The 13065-nt window shown below is 48.4% G+C and overlaps 1 protein-coding gene across 2 annotated transcripts in view; it reads right to left on the reverse strand.

Moving 5' to 3' along the window:
- DNAH14 (dynein axonemal heavy chain 14) overlaps positions 1 to 13065 on the reverse strand; it is a 461040-nt gene that overhangs the window by 168199 nt on the left and 279776 nt on the right. For both annotated transcript variants that reach the window (XM_029593090.1, XM_029593089.1), the window contains exons 53-54: positions 6447 to 6623; positions 5165 to 5251 (exon numbers count right to left, since the gene is read on the reverse strand). In XM_029593090.1, the coding sequence (XP_029448950.1) occupies positions 5165 to 5251; positions 6447 to 6623 (264 nt within the window). The remainder of the gene's footprint in view (positions 1 to 5164; positions 5252 to 6446; positions 6624 to 13065) is intronic.

A 13065-nucleotide genomic window follows, 5' to 3' on the forward strand; every position in this document is an offset into this window, starting at 1 on the left:
AAGACTTTGCCGGTGCTTTTTCTCTGGGACAATCTTCAAAAGGGGACGTACCGGTGGACTTTGCAACTGTCCCCATGGTTTTGAAAACTGCCCCCAACATAGCAGGGAACTGGAGGGCTGATGGCGGGCCTTCGGGTCCCTTTCTCTCCATCTCTCCCAGCTGCTGGACTAGACTGGACGCTCGGGAGTAGGATGAGGTTCTTGGTTTTGTTCTTTCAGTCAAAAGTCTGGCAAGCGAACTTTGCAGATGATTTCACTGGCATGATGTTTTCTGTAGAACTTTTTTTTTTCTCTCTTTTCATGACTCTGGAGGAAATTAAATCCTCAACACAAGATGTACTGTTTCAAAATTGTGCAAACAGATTGACTTATGTCCATTTTGTACTCTTTTGCTCCAAACATAAATCTGGTCCTTCGTACGCAGTAACACAAATCATAATGTGTCAGCCCACAAAATGATAAACCGTGTCTCATTTCGGTTGCTGATATACTGTAATATCATTTTGAATTTATATGCACCCTTTCACACCTATAGGACTGCCCAGAGAACCTTGCAGCATGTATAAAAATACTTTATATATATGCGTAAGGAACCTCTTGTTTCCTTAGCAGAAGGAAGGTACTAACTAGCTGGGGAGGTTCAGAGAGATTTAGGGCTGGATTTTAAATCGTGCATAAAACCCGGGGGTTTACGTGAGTGGCCGGGCCTTACGCGCGCCGGGCCAATTTTCAAAGGGCCCGGCCACGCACGTAAACCCCTGGGACGCGAGTAAGTCCCGGGGTTAGTGAAAGGAGCAGTCCGGGGGAGTCTGGGGGTGGGGCTAGAGGCCCCCGGCACAGCGTCATTTGCTGCTGTCCCAGGGGATCACGTGCCAGCAGGGTACTGGCGCGCGCCAAAGGTAGGACAAGGAATTTGGGGGGGATTTAGGATAGGGATAGGGGAGGGCAGGATAGGGGAAGGACGTAATTGGAGCGGACTGGGAGGGAACTGGGGAAGGCCCCGCTGCGTCGTCATGTGTAAGTGCATGTGTCTGCCCCCCCTTGCGAGCAATGGACGCGCATGCGCAGTGTTTTAAAATCTACCCCTTAGTGAAGAGAGGTTTGAGTTTTACTCCACCCCCAAGTGAGAGTTGCAGATGGTGTGCTCCAGCAGTATTTAAACCCCTGCCGCCATCTTAGGGTGGGGAATTTTGGTTAAGCTTTCAGAAGGCAGGATGTCCCTGCCGCCTCTTAATTATTTTTGCTAACTTGGCTCAGAGGAGTTTCCTGAGTTGCCCTCTTGCGGATCAGCCTTTTTTATGTGACCTATTTTGGCTTATTTTCTCTTTTAGACCCTTTTTTTTTGGAAACCTTTACTGTGAGAGCCTTGGTACCCCTTCACAGGAGATTGGGGCATTCCCATGTAAGGTTATATCTGGGGGGCAGGGAAGACTCTGATTCTCTATCTCACTTCCGATCAGTTCCACTTTGAGTTGTTTTCCTCAGTGACTGTTCTCTCAGTTCGGGAGACAAGAAAGTTTCCCTCACCCCCTTCCGTCTCTGCTTTGCTTTTTCCTCTTTTGAGTCAAAGACTGTTTTTGTTCTTTTGGGACCCCATTTCCAGTTCACTGAGAGGGAAGAGGCGTCTCTCACCGATACAGGCCGATACAGTAAAGTGCGGCCGCGGTTACCCTGCTTCTAACCCGCTTTCTACTCACAATTTGGCCGCGTTAGCCCAACCCGCGATTCACTATCCCTTTTAACCCATCCTTACCACTTCTTGAAATCAACGAGTACCCCTTTCCGCCCGTGGCATGTATATGAGATGTAAACGATCGGATTAGCTATTCCCTCCCATACAGTAACGCACGCCCCGACTATCGCCTTTTTAATCTGCAGTTTAGCCGCGCGTTTAACCTGCTAACTTACCGCCTACTCTTACCCCTGCGTTAGAGGCAGGGGTAAGGGTAGGCGGCAAACTTTCCCCCAAAAGAAAACCCAAAATCCCCTCCTCCCGAAGCGACTGGACATGTAAAATATGTAAAACCTAAAAACCTAAAATCCCCTCCTCCCGAAGCGACGCGATATGTAAAATATGTAAAACCTAAAGTCCCCTCCTCCCGAAGCGACTTGACATGTAAAATATGTGAATAAGTGTAACCAACTTACTTTTTGTTTCTTTTTCAGCCCTTTCAGCCTTCTCTGCCGTCCCTCCGGAGGGGCCAGCCGGCGGTGAAAGCAGCTTCCAGCGGCCCCCGCCGGCGAAGACGGACGAACGCACGCCCGTAGTGCACGGGCGCTCAAGCCAGCGAAAGCACATGGACGGGCGTGCGTGACGTCACGGCGTACGTCACGCACGCCCGTCCATGTGCTTTCACTGGCTTGAGCGCCCGTCAATTTGGGCGCTCAAGCCAGCCAAGCGCACGCCGTGACGTCATGCGCTTCGCTGGCTTGAGCGCCCAAATTGACGGGCGCTCAAGCCAATGAAAGCACATGGACGCACTGAACGCGCTGGTGCCTGTCATTTCAAATGACAGGCACCAGCGCACCCAGGATACTGCATAGGCGCTGTATAAAGCGCCTATACAGTAAAATGGATTGCGCTTCATGGACGCGCGTTGGACGCGTGTTGGACACGGCTTGAATTTGCAATCGATTTTAATACAGTATCGAGCGGTAGGTGAGCCGGACTGTGCGTGCGGCAACCGCGGGTGCGCCCGGCACTAACGCAGCTCTTCCTACCGCTCCTTACTGTATCGGCCCGCTAGTTAGAGCCTGAGGAGTGGAGGTTTCACCAAGGAGAAATGGACTCCTGTCCTTTACCAGAGGGAAGGAGTTGAAGGTTTTGTTCAAGATTTGATTTTTTTTCTAATGACTCGAGTGTGCCGCACTTGAGAGAAGGGCCGCCTCCTGGTGCTTTCAGGAAGAGATGTAAGATATTCAAAACGACTTCAGGACAGAGATGAGAACTGGAACTTGCTGTGTTCTGATAAGTAATTGGGACTGAATTCCAACCATTCTACAGCGGGAAGAAGCTTGGGATATATTTGGGGGTTGGAAGAAGGATTATGCTTTCTCCAGTCCGAGTAATTGGAAGGAGAAGGACCCCATTGTTAAGGAGTTGGCTTCAATAAATTAAAAGATTTTTTATAGAGGGGCGAGGTCACTAATTTATTCATCTTTATTCATTATTGTTCATCAACTTTATTTTAACTCTTAAGTGCTGTAAAGAACCGTCGGTCAGTTTAATTAAGTATCAGTAAAGCAGTTGGAATCCACATTGCCTGTCAGTTTGATTATTGCTGCTATAGACTGCAGAGATTATCAGTGCTGTTTACAGAGGCTGGGAAAAGGGCTGTGCATGTTGGTTAATGCAAAAAGGGCATTGAAGCTATGCTCCCCCCCCCCCAGGGAGCCCTGGACCTCAGAAGTGAAAAGCTATCCGAGGAGAACTGGTTACAGATAGGATCTATTTTATTTCTATGTGACTTTGGGGACAGCATCAGGGTTCTGTCCCACCCAGGGTTACAGATAAAATGAAACACAGTATATAACACAATTCATGCATACAAATTAATATAGCTCATAAACATATGAAAGAAAGCATACATTAATAATTAAAAGAAAATAATAAAACAATAATAGAAAACCATAACCCCAGAATTCACATGCTCTACTCTCACTAGGGATTGGAACAGCTTTGGCACAATTTATAAACATAATACAAAATTAAATCGCAACCAAAAAAAAACTAAACCTTAATGGCCAGGACAGTCAAACACAACCCGAAAAGCCCTGCTACCCCTCAGGATACCCCACTGACAGTGTAATCTCCCTATAAGGCAACAAACACCCCTAAATACTACCTAAGGGGCGATCCCCTTTGGAAGCATCACACTCTGAACAAATCGGCAGGGTCGAGTCAGAGGGTCTGGAAATAATGCTTCTCGCCTCTTCTTATTTAAAGACACTGCCAGGGACTCGCCTCTGACCCCCGCCTCTGAAATGAGATTCAAGCTCGCTTGGCTATGACCGAATCATCCAACAAAATCGTGAACTTCAGAGGGGTGTGCTCACCTTCCCCTGGTCATCCCAGCGACAGGCCTGACGTTCTTAGCTTATGTAATCAGTTACTGCTGCACCTCCAGTCGTATTAAACTTACGGAGCTTGATTCGATATTCTGAGGGCCGGTGAGCGAGAATGTCACATGGGTGAAGTTACACAGACACCTTTATCCGGATGTTCAGCGGAACGTACCCAGAAAAGCTTGTCCGGATAAAGTTAGCTGAGTAACTTTAGGTCAGATATTTTTCAGGGCATACTTTCCCAGCTAAATTTAGCTATGGACCGCTGAGTATCAGCCCTCACTGGCTAAGATTTAACCCTGCTCCCGGAACACCTCCGTCACTGCCCCGTCTTATCCAGCTAAGATTTGTGCGGGGGGGTCACAAGTCACACCCACCTGTGCAAAATTTATGCGGGAAAGCAGAGGAAAATTTTCCAAATCTCAGGGTTTTTTTGGGGTTTTTTTTGTGCGGTTAATTTCAAAAGTTACCTGGAAAAAAACCCTTTAGGATTATGGTGGTGGTTTTCTCATGGCATGGCATACGCTGTGTACCTCGAGAGAAGGTTCAGAGGGAGAGCTACGTGGCTCGGCACCCGTGCACGTTGCACCTATTATTTACACGGATGGGACAAGGCCAGGGAAGCCAGGCACCATGCACACGTAGGTTTCCCCTACGTGTGCATGGTGCCTGGTAACACCTGTCCGAGTCATGCCCCTAGGTAACACCTGTATGTTCAAATACCGACACCACTATGGCTATGTTTAGCCGCTCCGCGGTGGGATAAATTCCACCCAGGGGATCTGACCTGCTCACTCCCGTGGCTCAGACGGCAAGATCCCTCGGATAAATGCTTGAGCAGTAAACTCACCAGGGGTCCCCGTGCATTAAAAATCTCTCCTGCACACACACAAAGTGGGAGAAAGCTTTCGGCGCACCCGGAAACATGTTGGAGAGCGCATGAGGTTGTGTTTCGCCCCACAGTTTGTTAATATCTTACCCCCAGGGCGTAGCTGCTTATTTGGGCCTCAACCCGACCCTCACTCTTATTACCACCTTGCGCGCAGCAATAAAGGTCGGCTGACAAAAAATGCGACTGGAAAAAGTGCCGTTTTCTCACCAGCATCATGTGACCGCCTGGATGCCTGAAGACTCTGGCAGCCCTCGTGATGTGCCGTATCGCTTCTTCAAAGAACACAAGGGGAATCTGGAAACACAGACAGGACAGATGAGGGCCGAAACCTCCCCTCCCCCTCCAACCGGTAAACTAGATATATATTTATCTATCATCATTATTTATTTATTTAGAATTCTTATATACCGGCATTCTTGTATAATTAACAAATCATATCGGTTTACAATACAACAGAACAATCGCGGTTAAGGCGTTACATTAAAACAAAGCTTCTAATAGAATATATAAAACAACATAACAATAGCAGCTAAGGCGTTACATTAAAACATAGCGTCTAATAGAGTATAAATATGAGAATAAATATGAGAACAAGTGAACAATTCAAATAAAGCGTAAATTATTGTTAGATTATCATCATTATTGTTATTATCATCATTATTGTTATTATTGATAATAATTATAATAATTATTATCATCATTATTGTTAGATTATTATCATTCACAGGAACCAGACCTCCTCCTGTTCTCTGGGTAGATGTGGAATCTCTTTCATTTTATCCATGATACTATCTATATTTTCTTTTTCTTTTTAAATTAAACTTGCTATTTCTGTAACACTTCTTCTTGGTGATTGCTAACAAACTGCACGCTTCCTTTTGTCACGACTCTGTTTTTATATTGAATCAAGTTGTCAGCAAGATTCCCCGCTGCTGACAAGGTTAACGGATAGAAGTGGTGCCAGGCATTTCTCAACAAGACTGAATTAGTTCCCCCATGCAGATCTGGATTGGAAGCTTAACGTGCCCTAAAAACCCCTAACACTCCAGCACACTCAGCGTCGTGATAAGAAGAGGTACACAGTTTTGCCAAACAATCACCAAGAGACGGTGTTCACAGACACAGCCGGTTAAAAATAGTACCTTGCAGAGAATGAAGGCAGTTCCCATAAATACCCGGACGAGGAAGAGAAGGATTAGTATTACCACGAATGGCATAATCTAACAACCACCCCAATCATAATTTGCATTTAAATAATATTTTATTCAGAAAGGATCTCAACATGCTTTACAATCGTTAAAGGTAAGAGTCATACATTCAGCTCACTTTGGAATCAATAAGCTGAATCTCCTGCTTTGGTGCCCGATTTGCAAGTCGTTATCTCGGAAGGGCACAGGAGGATCATTATTCTAGTTAATCAGATACAGGCATTAGTTCAAAGGTGCAGGAGGCTAGGTTTATATGTGTGTGTGTGTGAAAACATTTTTACCTCAACATTTGCTGAATTTATTCTCATGTGGAGCTCCTCTAATGTGGAAGTAAGTTTTTTGTGATTCATTACTTGTCGATATATTCTATTTCCAGTGATTTCAGTGGGAGAGTTCATATCCAAAAAATCCACAAACATGGGGGACTCTGTCATCAGTTTCTCCTTGGGCCACGATACCTATACAATGACATAGAAACGTGACAGCAGAAAAAGACAATACAGCCTATCTAGACTGCCCATCCACACACCTGCTCAGCTCTACAGTCCCTACCACTCTCTCAGAGACCCCCTGTGCTTATCCCATACTTTCTTGAATTCAGATTCTGTCCTCATCTCCACCACCTCCACTGGGAGGCTGTTCCATGCATCCACTACCCTTCCTGTAAAGAAATATTACCTTAGATTACTTCTGAGTCTACCCTCTTCAGGGCTCTTCCTGCCCCTGCCCTATAAAAGGACACTGCTCCATTCCTTCAGTGCCTTCGGAAGGATCAACACCCTCCAGAGAGTCCATCCTCGGAGTTCTATCGTCTCCAGTTTCCATCCTCGGAGTTCCACTGTTCCAATCTTCAAGCTCCTGTCCAGAAGACTTCTTCTTCAAGTCTTCTCTCTTCGTGATGTCTTCGTCCAATGCCCAGGTCTCCCCTGTCGTCTACCTTCATCGTGGTATGTTCCAATCTCAGGCTTTCCTTCCACAAGCCTTGGGATCCCTCGTCTATTCTTAGACGTCCCTGACGCTCCGATGTCTCGATGTCCTGACGTCCAGAAGTCCGCCTGTTCTGAGTCCCAGATGACCTGGTGTCCCGACGTCCTTCATCCAGATGTTTGTCCGTCTTGTTCTTCTATAAAGACTTCCAGATCCTACCCTAAGCAAAGGCCCATTCCTGCTGTCTTCTATCTCTTCAGATGTCCAGGTTTCCTGATGTCAAGATGGCTTCTCTGAGGTATTGCCTTCTGCGTACCTCTCTCTTCACTACACCTCTTTATCCTGGAAAACACGTCAGCAGATCTTGGCTTTCCCCAGACTCTCCAATCAGTCTATGCTTGATAGATTGGAATCCCTCCGTTGGACTTCGTCGAGTGCTGCCCGACTCCTCTCCGTCTGGTGCTCCTCCCGTTCCTAGCGTGGTCCGCGGCCAGCCTCCGGGTTGTGTAGGGCACACAGTGGACAAGGTGGTCCGCGACCAGCCTCGGGGTTGTGTAGGGCGCCTTGAGGAATAGCACTCCCTAACTTAAAGAGCCTCGTCTCTTCACTACTCCAAGATTCTCATCTGTTCCCTACTCCATGATTCTCGTCTCTTCTTCGTACCCAAGAGTGTTCCTCTTCATTATCTCCAAGAGTCTTATCTTGTCTTCAAGAGTACACCGTCTCTTCATCCATGTCCAGGAGTCCTCATCTAGTCCAAGTTCCAGGAAACTTCCTTCTTCTATGAACTCTGACTCTTAGCCTCCCGAACCAGGAGTCTCCTGTTCCGGTTCCATTCTTCATGAGTTCGAACTGTGTCCAAGCTTGCACTTGCTTTCCTATCCTCGGGGTATCTTGGGGCTCCTCTCTGAGTTATCTCGTGGATCAGGGGCTCACACTCACACAGGAGCAAGCGATCACACCTCTATGCACCTTCCCAGGACTTTCCCGCATGCATTCACCACGGAATACGTAGCCACAAGGCGTGTCCACAACATTTAGATCTTTAAATCTGTCCCTATATGTTTTAAAATGAAGACCCTGACCATTTTAGTAGCCACCTTCTGGACTGAATCCATCCTGTTTACAGGCCTGGATTCATGTGCTTGAACAGTGAGGTGGCCCTTAGGGAACAGTGGCCTGGGGACCACTGCCTGAGCCCATCGCACCGGAGGCTGAATCAATCTAAGAGAGAACTCATGGCCACTGGGGATCCCATCCTACCAGCGGTCCATAGAAACATAGAAACATAGAAATGACGGCAGAAGAAGACCAATTGGTCTATCCAGTCTGCCCAGCAAGCTTCACACTTCTTTTTTCTCATACTTATCTGTTTCTCTTGGCTCTTAGTAACCTTAGGTTCTATTTCCCTTTCACCCCCACTATTAAAGGGACAGCACTATTAAAGGTCCAGCTAAAGAGGAGGCCCTGCAGCCGCAGGGGGGAAATGGGGATCCTGTCCCATTTGGCAAGGAATAGATCCCGCAGCGGGCCAAATGGAGGAGGCCTGCGGCGCTGGAGGATCCTATCCCACTCGGCGGCCCAATGAAAGAGACCATGTGGCCGCCACATGATTGTGTCCTGCCTGGGAGCCCAAATAGAAGAGGCCCGCAACTGCCAGGGGATCCTATCCCACCCAGTGGCCCAACAAAAGGAGGCCCTCACAGTCACAGGGTATCATATCCTGCCTGCCTGCTACATAGAGACTGCTACTGTGTGTGGGTAAGCATGTATGTTGAGAGGGAGCATGTGTGTGTGTATGTGTGTAAGCATGTGTGTCTGAGAGAAAAGGAGTGTGTGTGTGTGTGTGTGTGTGTGTTATACAGCCCCGTGTGGCTGGATAAGAACATAAGATATGCCATACTGGGTCATACCAAGGGTCCATCAAGTCCAGTATCCTGTTTCCAACAGTGGCCAATCCAAGTCAAAAGTCCCTGGCAAATACCCAAACATTAGATAGATCACAAACTACTATTGCTTATTAATTATCTTAATATTAGTTTATGGATTTAACCTCTAGGAACTTATCCAAACTTTTTTTAAACCCAGTAACACTAACTGCTGTAACCACATCCCCTGACAATGAATTTCAGAGTTTAACTATTCGCTGAGTGAAAAAGAATTTTCTTTGATTTGTTTTAAATGAGCTACTTGCTAACTTCATGGAGTGCCCCCTAGTCCTATTATCTGAGCGAGTGAATAACCAATTTACATTAACCCATTCAAGACCTTTCATGATTCTGTAGACCTCTATCATATCCCCACTCAGTCATCTCTTCTCCAAACTGAACAGCCCTAACTTCTTTAGCCTTTCCTCATAGCCCCTTATTTTGGTTGCCCTCCTCTGCACTTTCTCCAGTGCAACTATATCTTTTTTGAGATGTGGCAACCAAAATTGTACACAGTATTCAAGGTGCAATCTCACCATTGAGCGATACAGAGGCATTATGACATCCTCAGATTTATTCGCCATTCCCTTCCTAATGATTCCTAACATTCTGTTTGCTTTTTTGATTGCTGCAGCACACTGAGCCGACGATTTTAAAGTATTATCCACTAAGATGCCTAGATCTTTTTTCTTGGTGGTAGCTCCTAATATGGAACCTAAGATCATGTATCTACAACAAGGGTTATTTTTCCCTATATGCAACACCTTGCACTTGTCCACATTAAATTTCATCTGCCATTTGACAGCCCAATCTTCCAGCCTCACAAGGTCCTCCTGTAATTTATCACAATCCGCTTGAGATGAAACTACTCTGTATAATTTTGTGTCATCCGCAGATTTGATCACCTCACTCGTCGTACCCCTTTCCAGATCATAAGGGGTAGATTTTAAAAGAAGCGCGATCAGCCTACTTTTGCTTGCGCATCAGACTCAAGCAAAAGTACGCTGGATTTTAGTAGATACGCGCGGAGCCGCGCGTATCCACTAAAATCCTGGATCGGCGCGCGCAAGGCTATCGATTTTGTATAGCCTGCGCGCGCCGAGCCGCGCTGCCTCCCCCCGTTCCCTCCAAGGCCGCTCCGAAATCGGAGCGGCCTCGGAGGGAACTTTCCTTTGCCCTCCCCTCACCTTACCCTCCCTTCCCCTACCTAACCCACCCACCCGGCCCTGTCTACACCCCCCCCTTACCTTTGTCGGGGGATTTACGCCTCCCGGAGGGAGACGTAAATCCCCGCGCGCCAGCGGGCCTGCTGCGCGCCGGGCCGCGACCTGGGGGCGGGTACGGAGGGCGCGGCCATGCCCCCGGGCCGTAGCCACGCCCCGTACCCGCCCCCAAAACGCTGCCGACACGCCCCCGCAACGCCGCGCGCTCCGGCCCCGCCCCCCGACACGCCCCCCTCCGAGAACCCCGGGACGTACGCGAGTCCCGGGGCTCTGCGCGCGCCGGGAGGCCTATGTAAAATAGGCTTCCCGGCGCGCAGGGCCCTGCTCGCGTAAATCCGCCCGGTTTTGGGCGGATTTACGCGAGCAGGGCTCTGAAAATCCGCCCCTTTATCTTTATATTCAGAAGCATGTATCTGGTTGGGAGCTGCAGAATAAAAGAAAAAGTTCATAGGCCTAATGACATTCTCCCCCCGAAAATCCAGGCCAAGCCTGCAGGGACCTCTGCTCCCCTCGCACCCAGACCCCCTCAAACTCATCTTTAAAATGTAATTTGAAAGGGCCAGTGTTGGCCTCTCCACTCCCGCTCCTCCAAAATTTGCCCTCCCACCCTCCCAGTGCCTCAGCTTGGATTGTGGTATCGGCCTATTGCGACCTGAGCCCAGTGCGTCTAACCTTGCGAAGGGGATCTAAGCTAAGGGGCGGATTTTCAGAGCCCTGCTCGCGTAAATCCGCCCAAAACCGGGCGGATTTACGCGAGCAGGGCCCTGCGCGCCGGGAAGCCTATTTTACATAGGCCTCCCGGCGCGCGCAGAGCCCCGGGACTCGCGTACGTCCCGGGGTTCTCGGAGGGGGGCGTGTCGGGGGGGCGGGGCCGGAGCGCGCGGCGTTGCGGGGGCGTGTCGATAGCGTTTTGGGGGCGGGTACGTGGCGTGGCTACGGCCCGGGGGCGTGGCCGCGCCCTCCGTACCCGCCCCCAGGTCGCGGCCCGGCGCGCAGCAGGCCCGCTGGCGCGCGGGGATTTACGTCTCCCTCCGGGAGGCGTAAATCCCCCGACAAAGGTAAGGGGGGGGTGTAGACAGGGCCGGGTGGGTGGGTTAGGTAGGGGAAGGGAGGGTAAGGTGAGGGGAGGGCAAAGGAAAGTTCCCTCCGAGGCCGCTCCGATTTCGGAGCGGCCTTGGAGGGAACGGGGGGAGGCAGCGCGGCTCGGCGCGCGCAGGCTATACAAAATCGATAGCCTTGCGCGCGCCGATCCAGGATTTTAGTGGATACGCGCGGCTGCGCGCGTATCTACTAAAATCCAGCGTACTTTTGCTTGAGTCTGATGCGCAAGCAAAAGTAGGCTGATCGCGCTTCTTTTAAAATCTACCCCTAAGTGTCCCGTTTCCAGTGCAGCTCCTCCAGCAATGCTAGAACAGCACTAATGAATAACCATTGCCGGTAGCCTGAAAATCAGAGCAGCATGCAGCCCTTGGGAAATCCTTTGGGAACACTACTTTTTCAATCTACTTAAAACACAGATCTTTATTTTGGGCCCACTGGAAGTGTTGCAGTACTTTCCAATTTGCTGGGTGAGCTGCCATAAACTTAATGGAGCCAAAATAGAGGCTTTTTTTTTTTTTTTTTTACTTTTTCTGTGAATTGTTGTGCAATGTCTCTTGTTTTATTTCAATAGTGCCTCTGAGGAGGCTGCACAGGGGAGGTTGGTCAGATCATGACAGAGGGTATTTTAAAGAAAACCCCAGAGGAATGGGGTGTATATGGGGTGGGTGTGTGTGTGTGTGTATATGCAGGGGTTTGAGATCATGGGACTGTCTGAAGGTGAGGAGTTGTGTATGGGGGGGGTGAGACTGTGGGTGTGTGCGTATCTGTGGGGCGCGTGTGCGTGAGGGGGATGTGCAGGTGTGGTGGGGTCTGTGTGTGGAGGAGGGGCATGTTTTGGAGGGGGAAGCATGAGTGGGGATCCGTTCTCTGAACATACTGACCCAATGTTTCTGGATTTCAAATTAAACATAAGGACATAAGAAGCACCATGCTGGGTTGGACCAAAGGTCCATCGAGTCCAGCATCCTGTCTCTGACAGTGGCCAGTCCCTAAAAGTAGGTTCAACTTCTTGTTCCTCATTTCCTTTGACAAGTGGTGGATCTCCCTGAGTTGCGCGGTTAATAACTATTTATGGACTTTTCTTCCAGAAACCCTTCTAAAACCCAAATATGCTCGGTGCCTTGACCACATCCTCCGGCAACAAATTCCCCAGCCTGATCATGGCGTTGAGTGAAAACAAATACTTTTGCCAATTTTGTTTTAAGTCTGCTCCCTGTTCGCTTAGAGAGAAGGGCCCCTTAGCCCTATTGTTATTTAAAAAGGTAAATAACTGTTCCCCATTTACCTGTTCCACCCCACTCATGATTTTGTAGACCTCAATCATATTCCCCCCCCCTCAGTATTCCCATTTTCTTCCAGTGAGGCAAACCGGGCTATTTTCTCTCCCTTCCTTGGAGAATTATTTTGCCCACGGATGGACACAGATCCCCTCTTTACATAACTTCTTTCAACATTCCATATGATGGAAAGCAAATAAAAGCACAGGAAAAATGCAAAATGTCAAAAATCACAACAAAAAAAGATATGATGCTAATGAAAATGTCTGTGACTTTTGCACCCACCTGAAAACGTTGCAGCCACTAATATTTTACCTTGGAACCTGTACTTTTTTCTTTGACTTTTTTGTATCCTGTACTCCAAGTAGAATATTTTATGTTCTCATGCAAGCAAACGTGCTACATGCTCTTTTATTCTCTATAAATATGGATGCAGAGAGGCTT

Source organism: Rhinatrema bivittatum, chromosome 3 (assembly GCF_901001135.1).
Source record: "Rhinatrema bivittatum chromosome 3, aRhiBiv1.1, whole genome shotgun sequence".
NCBI classification, from domain to species: domain Eukaryota; kingdom Metazoa; phylum Chordata; class Amphibia; order Gymnophiona; family Rhinatrematidae; genus Rhinatrema; species Rhinatrema bivittatum.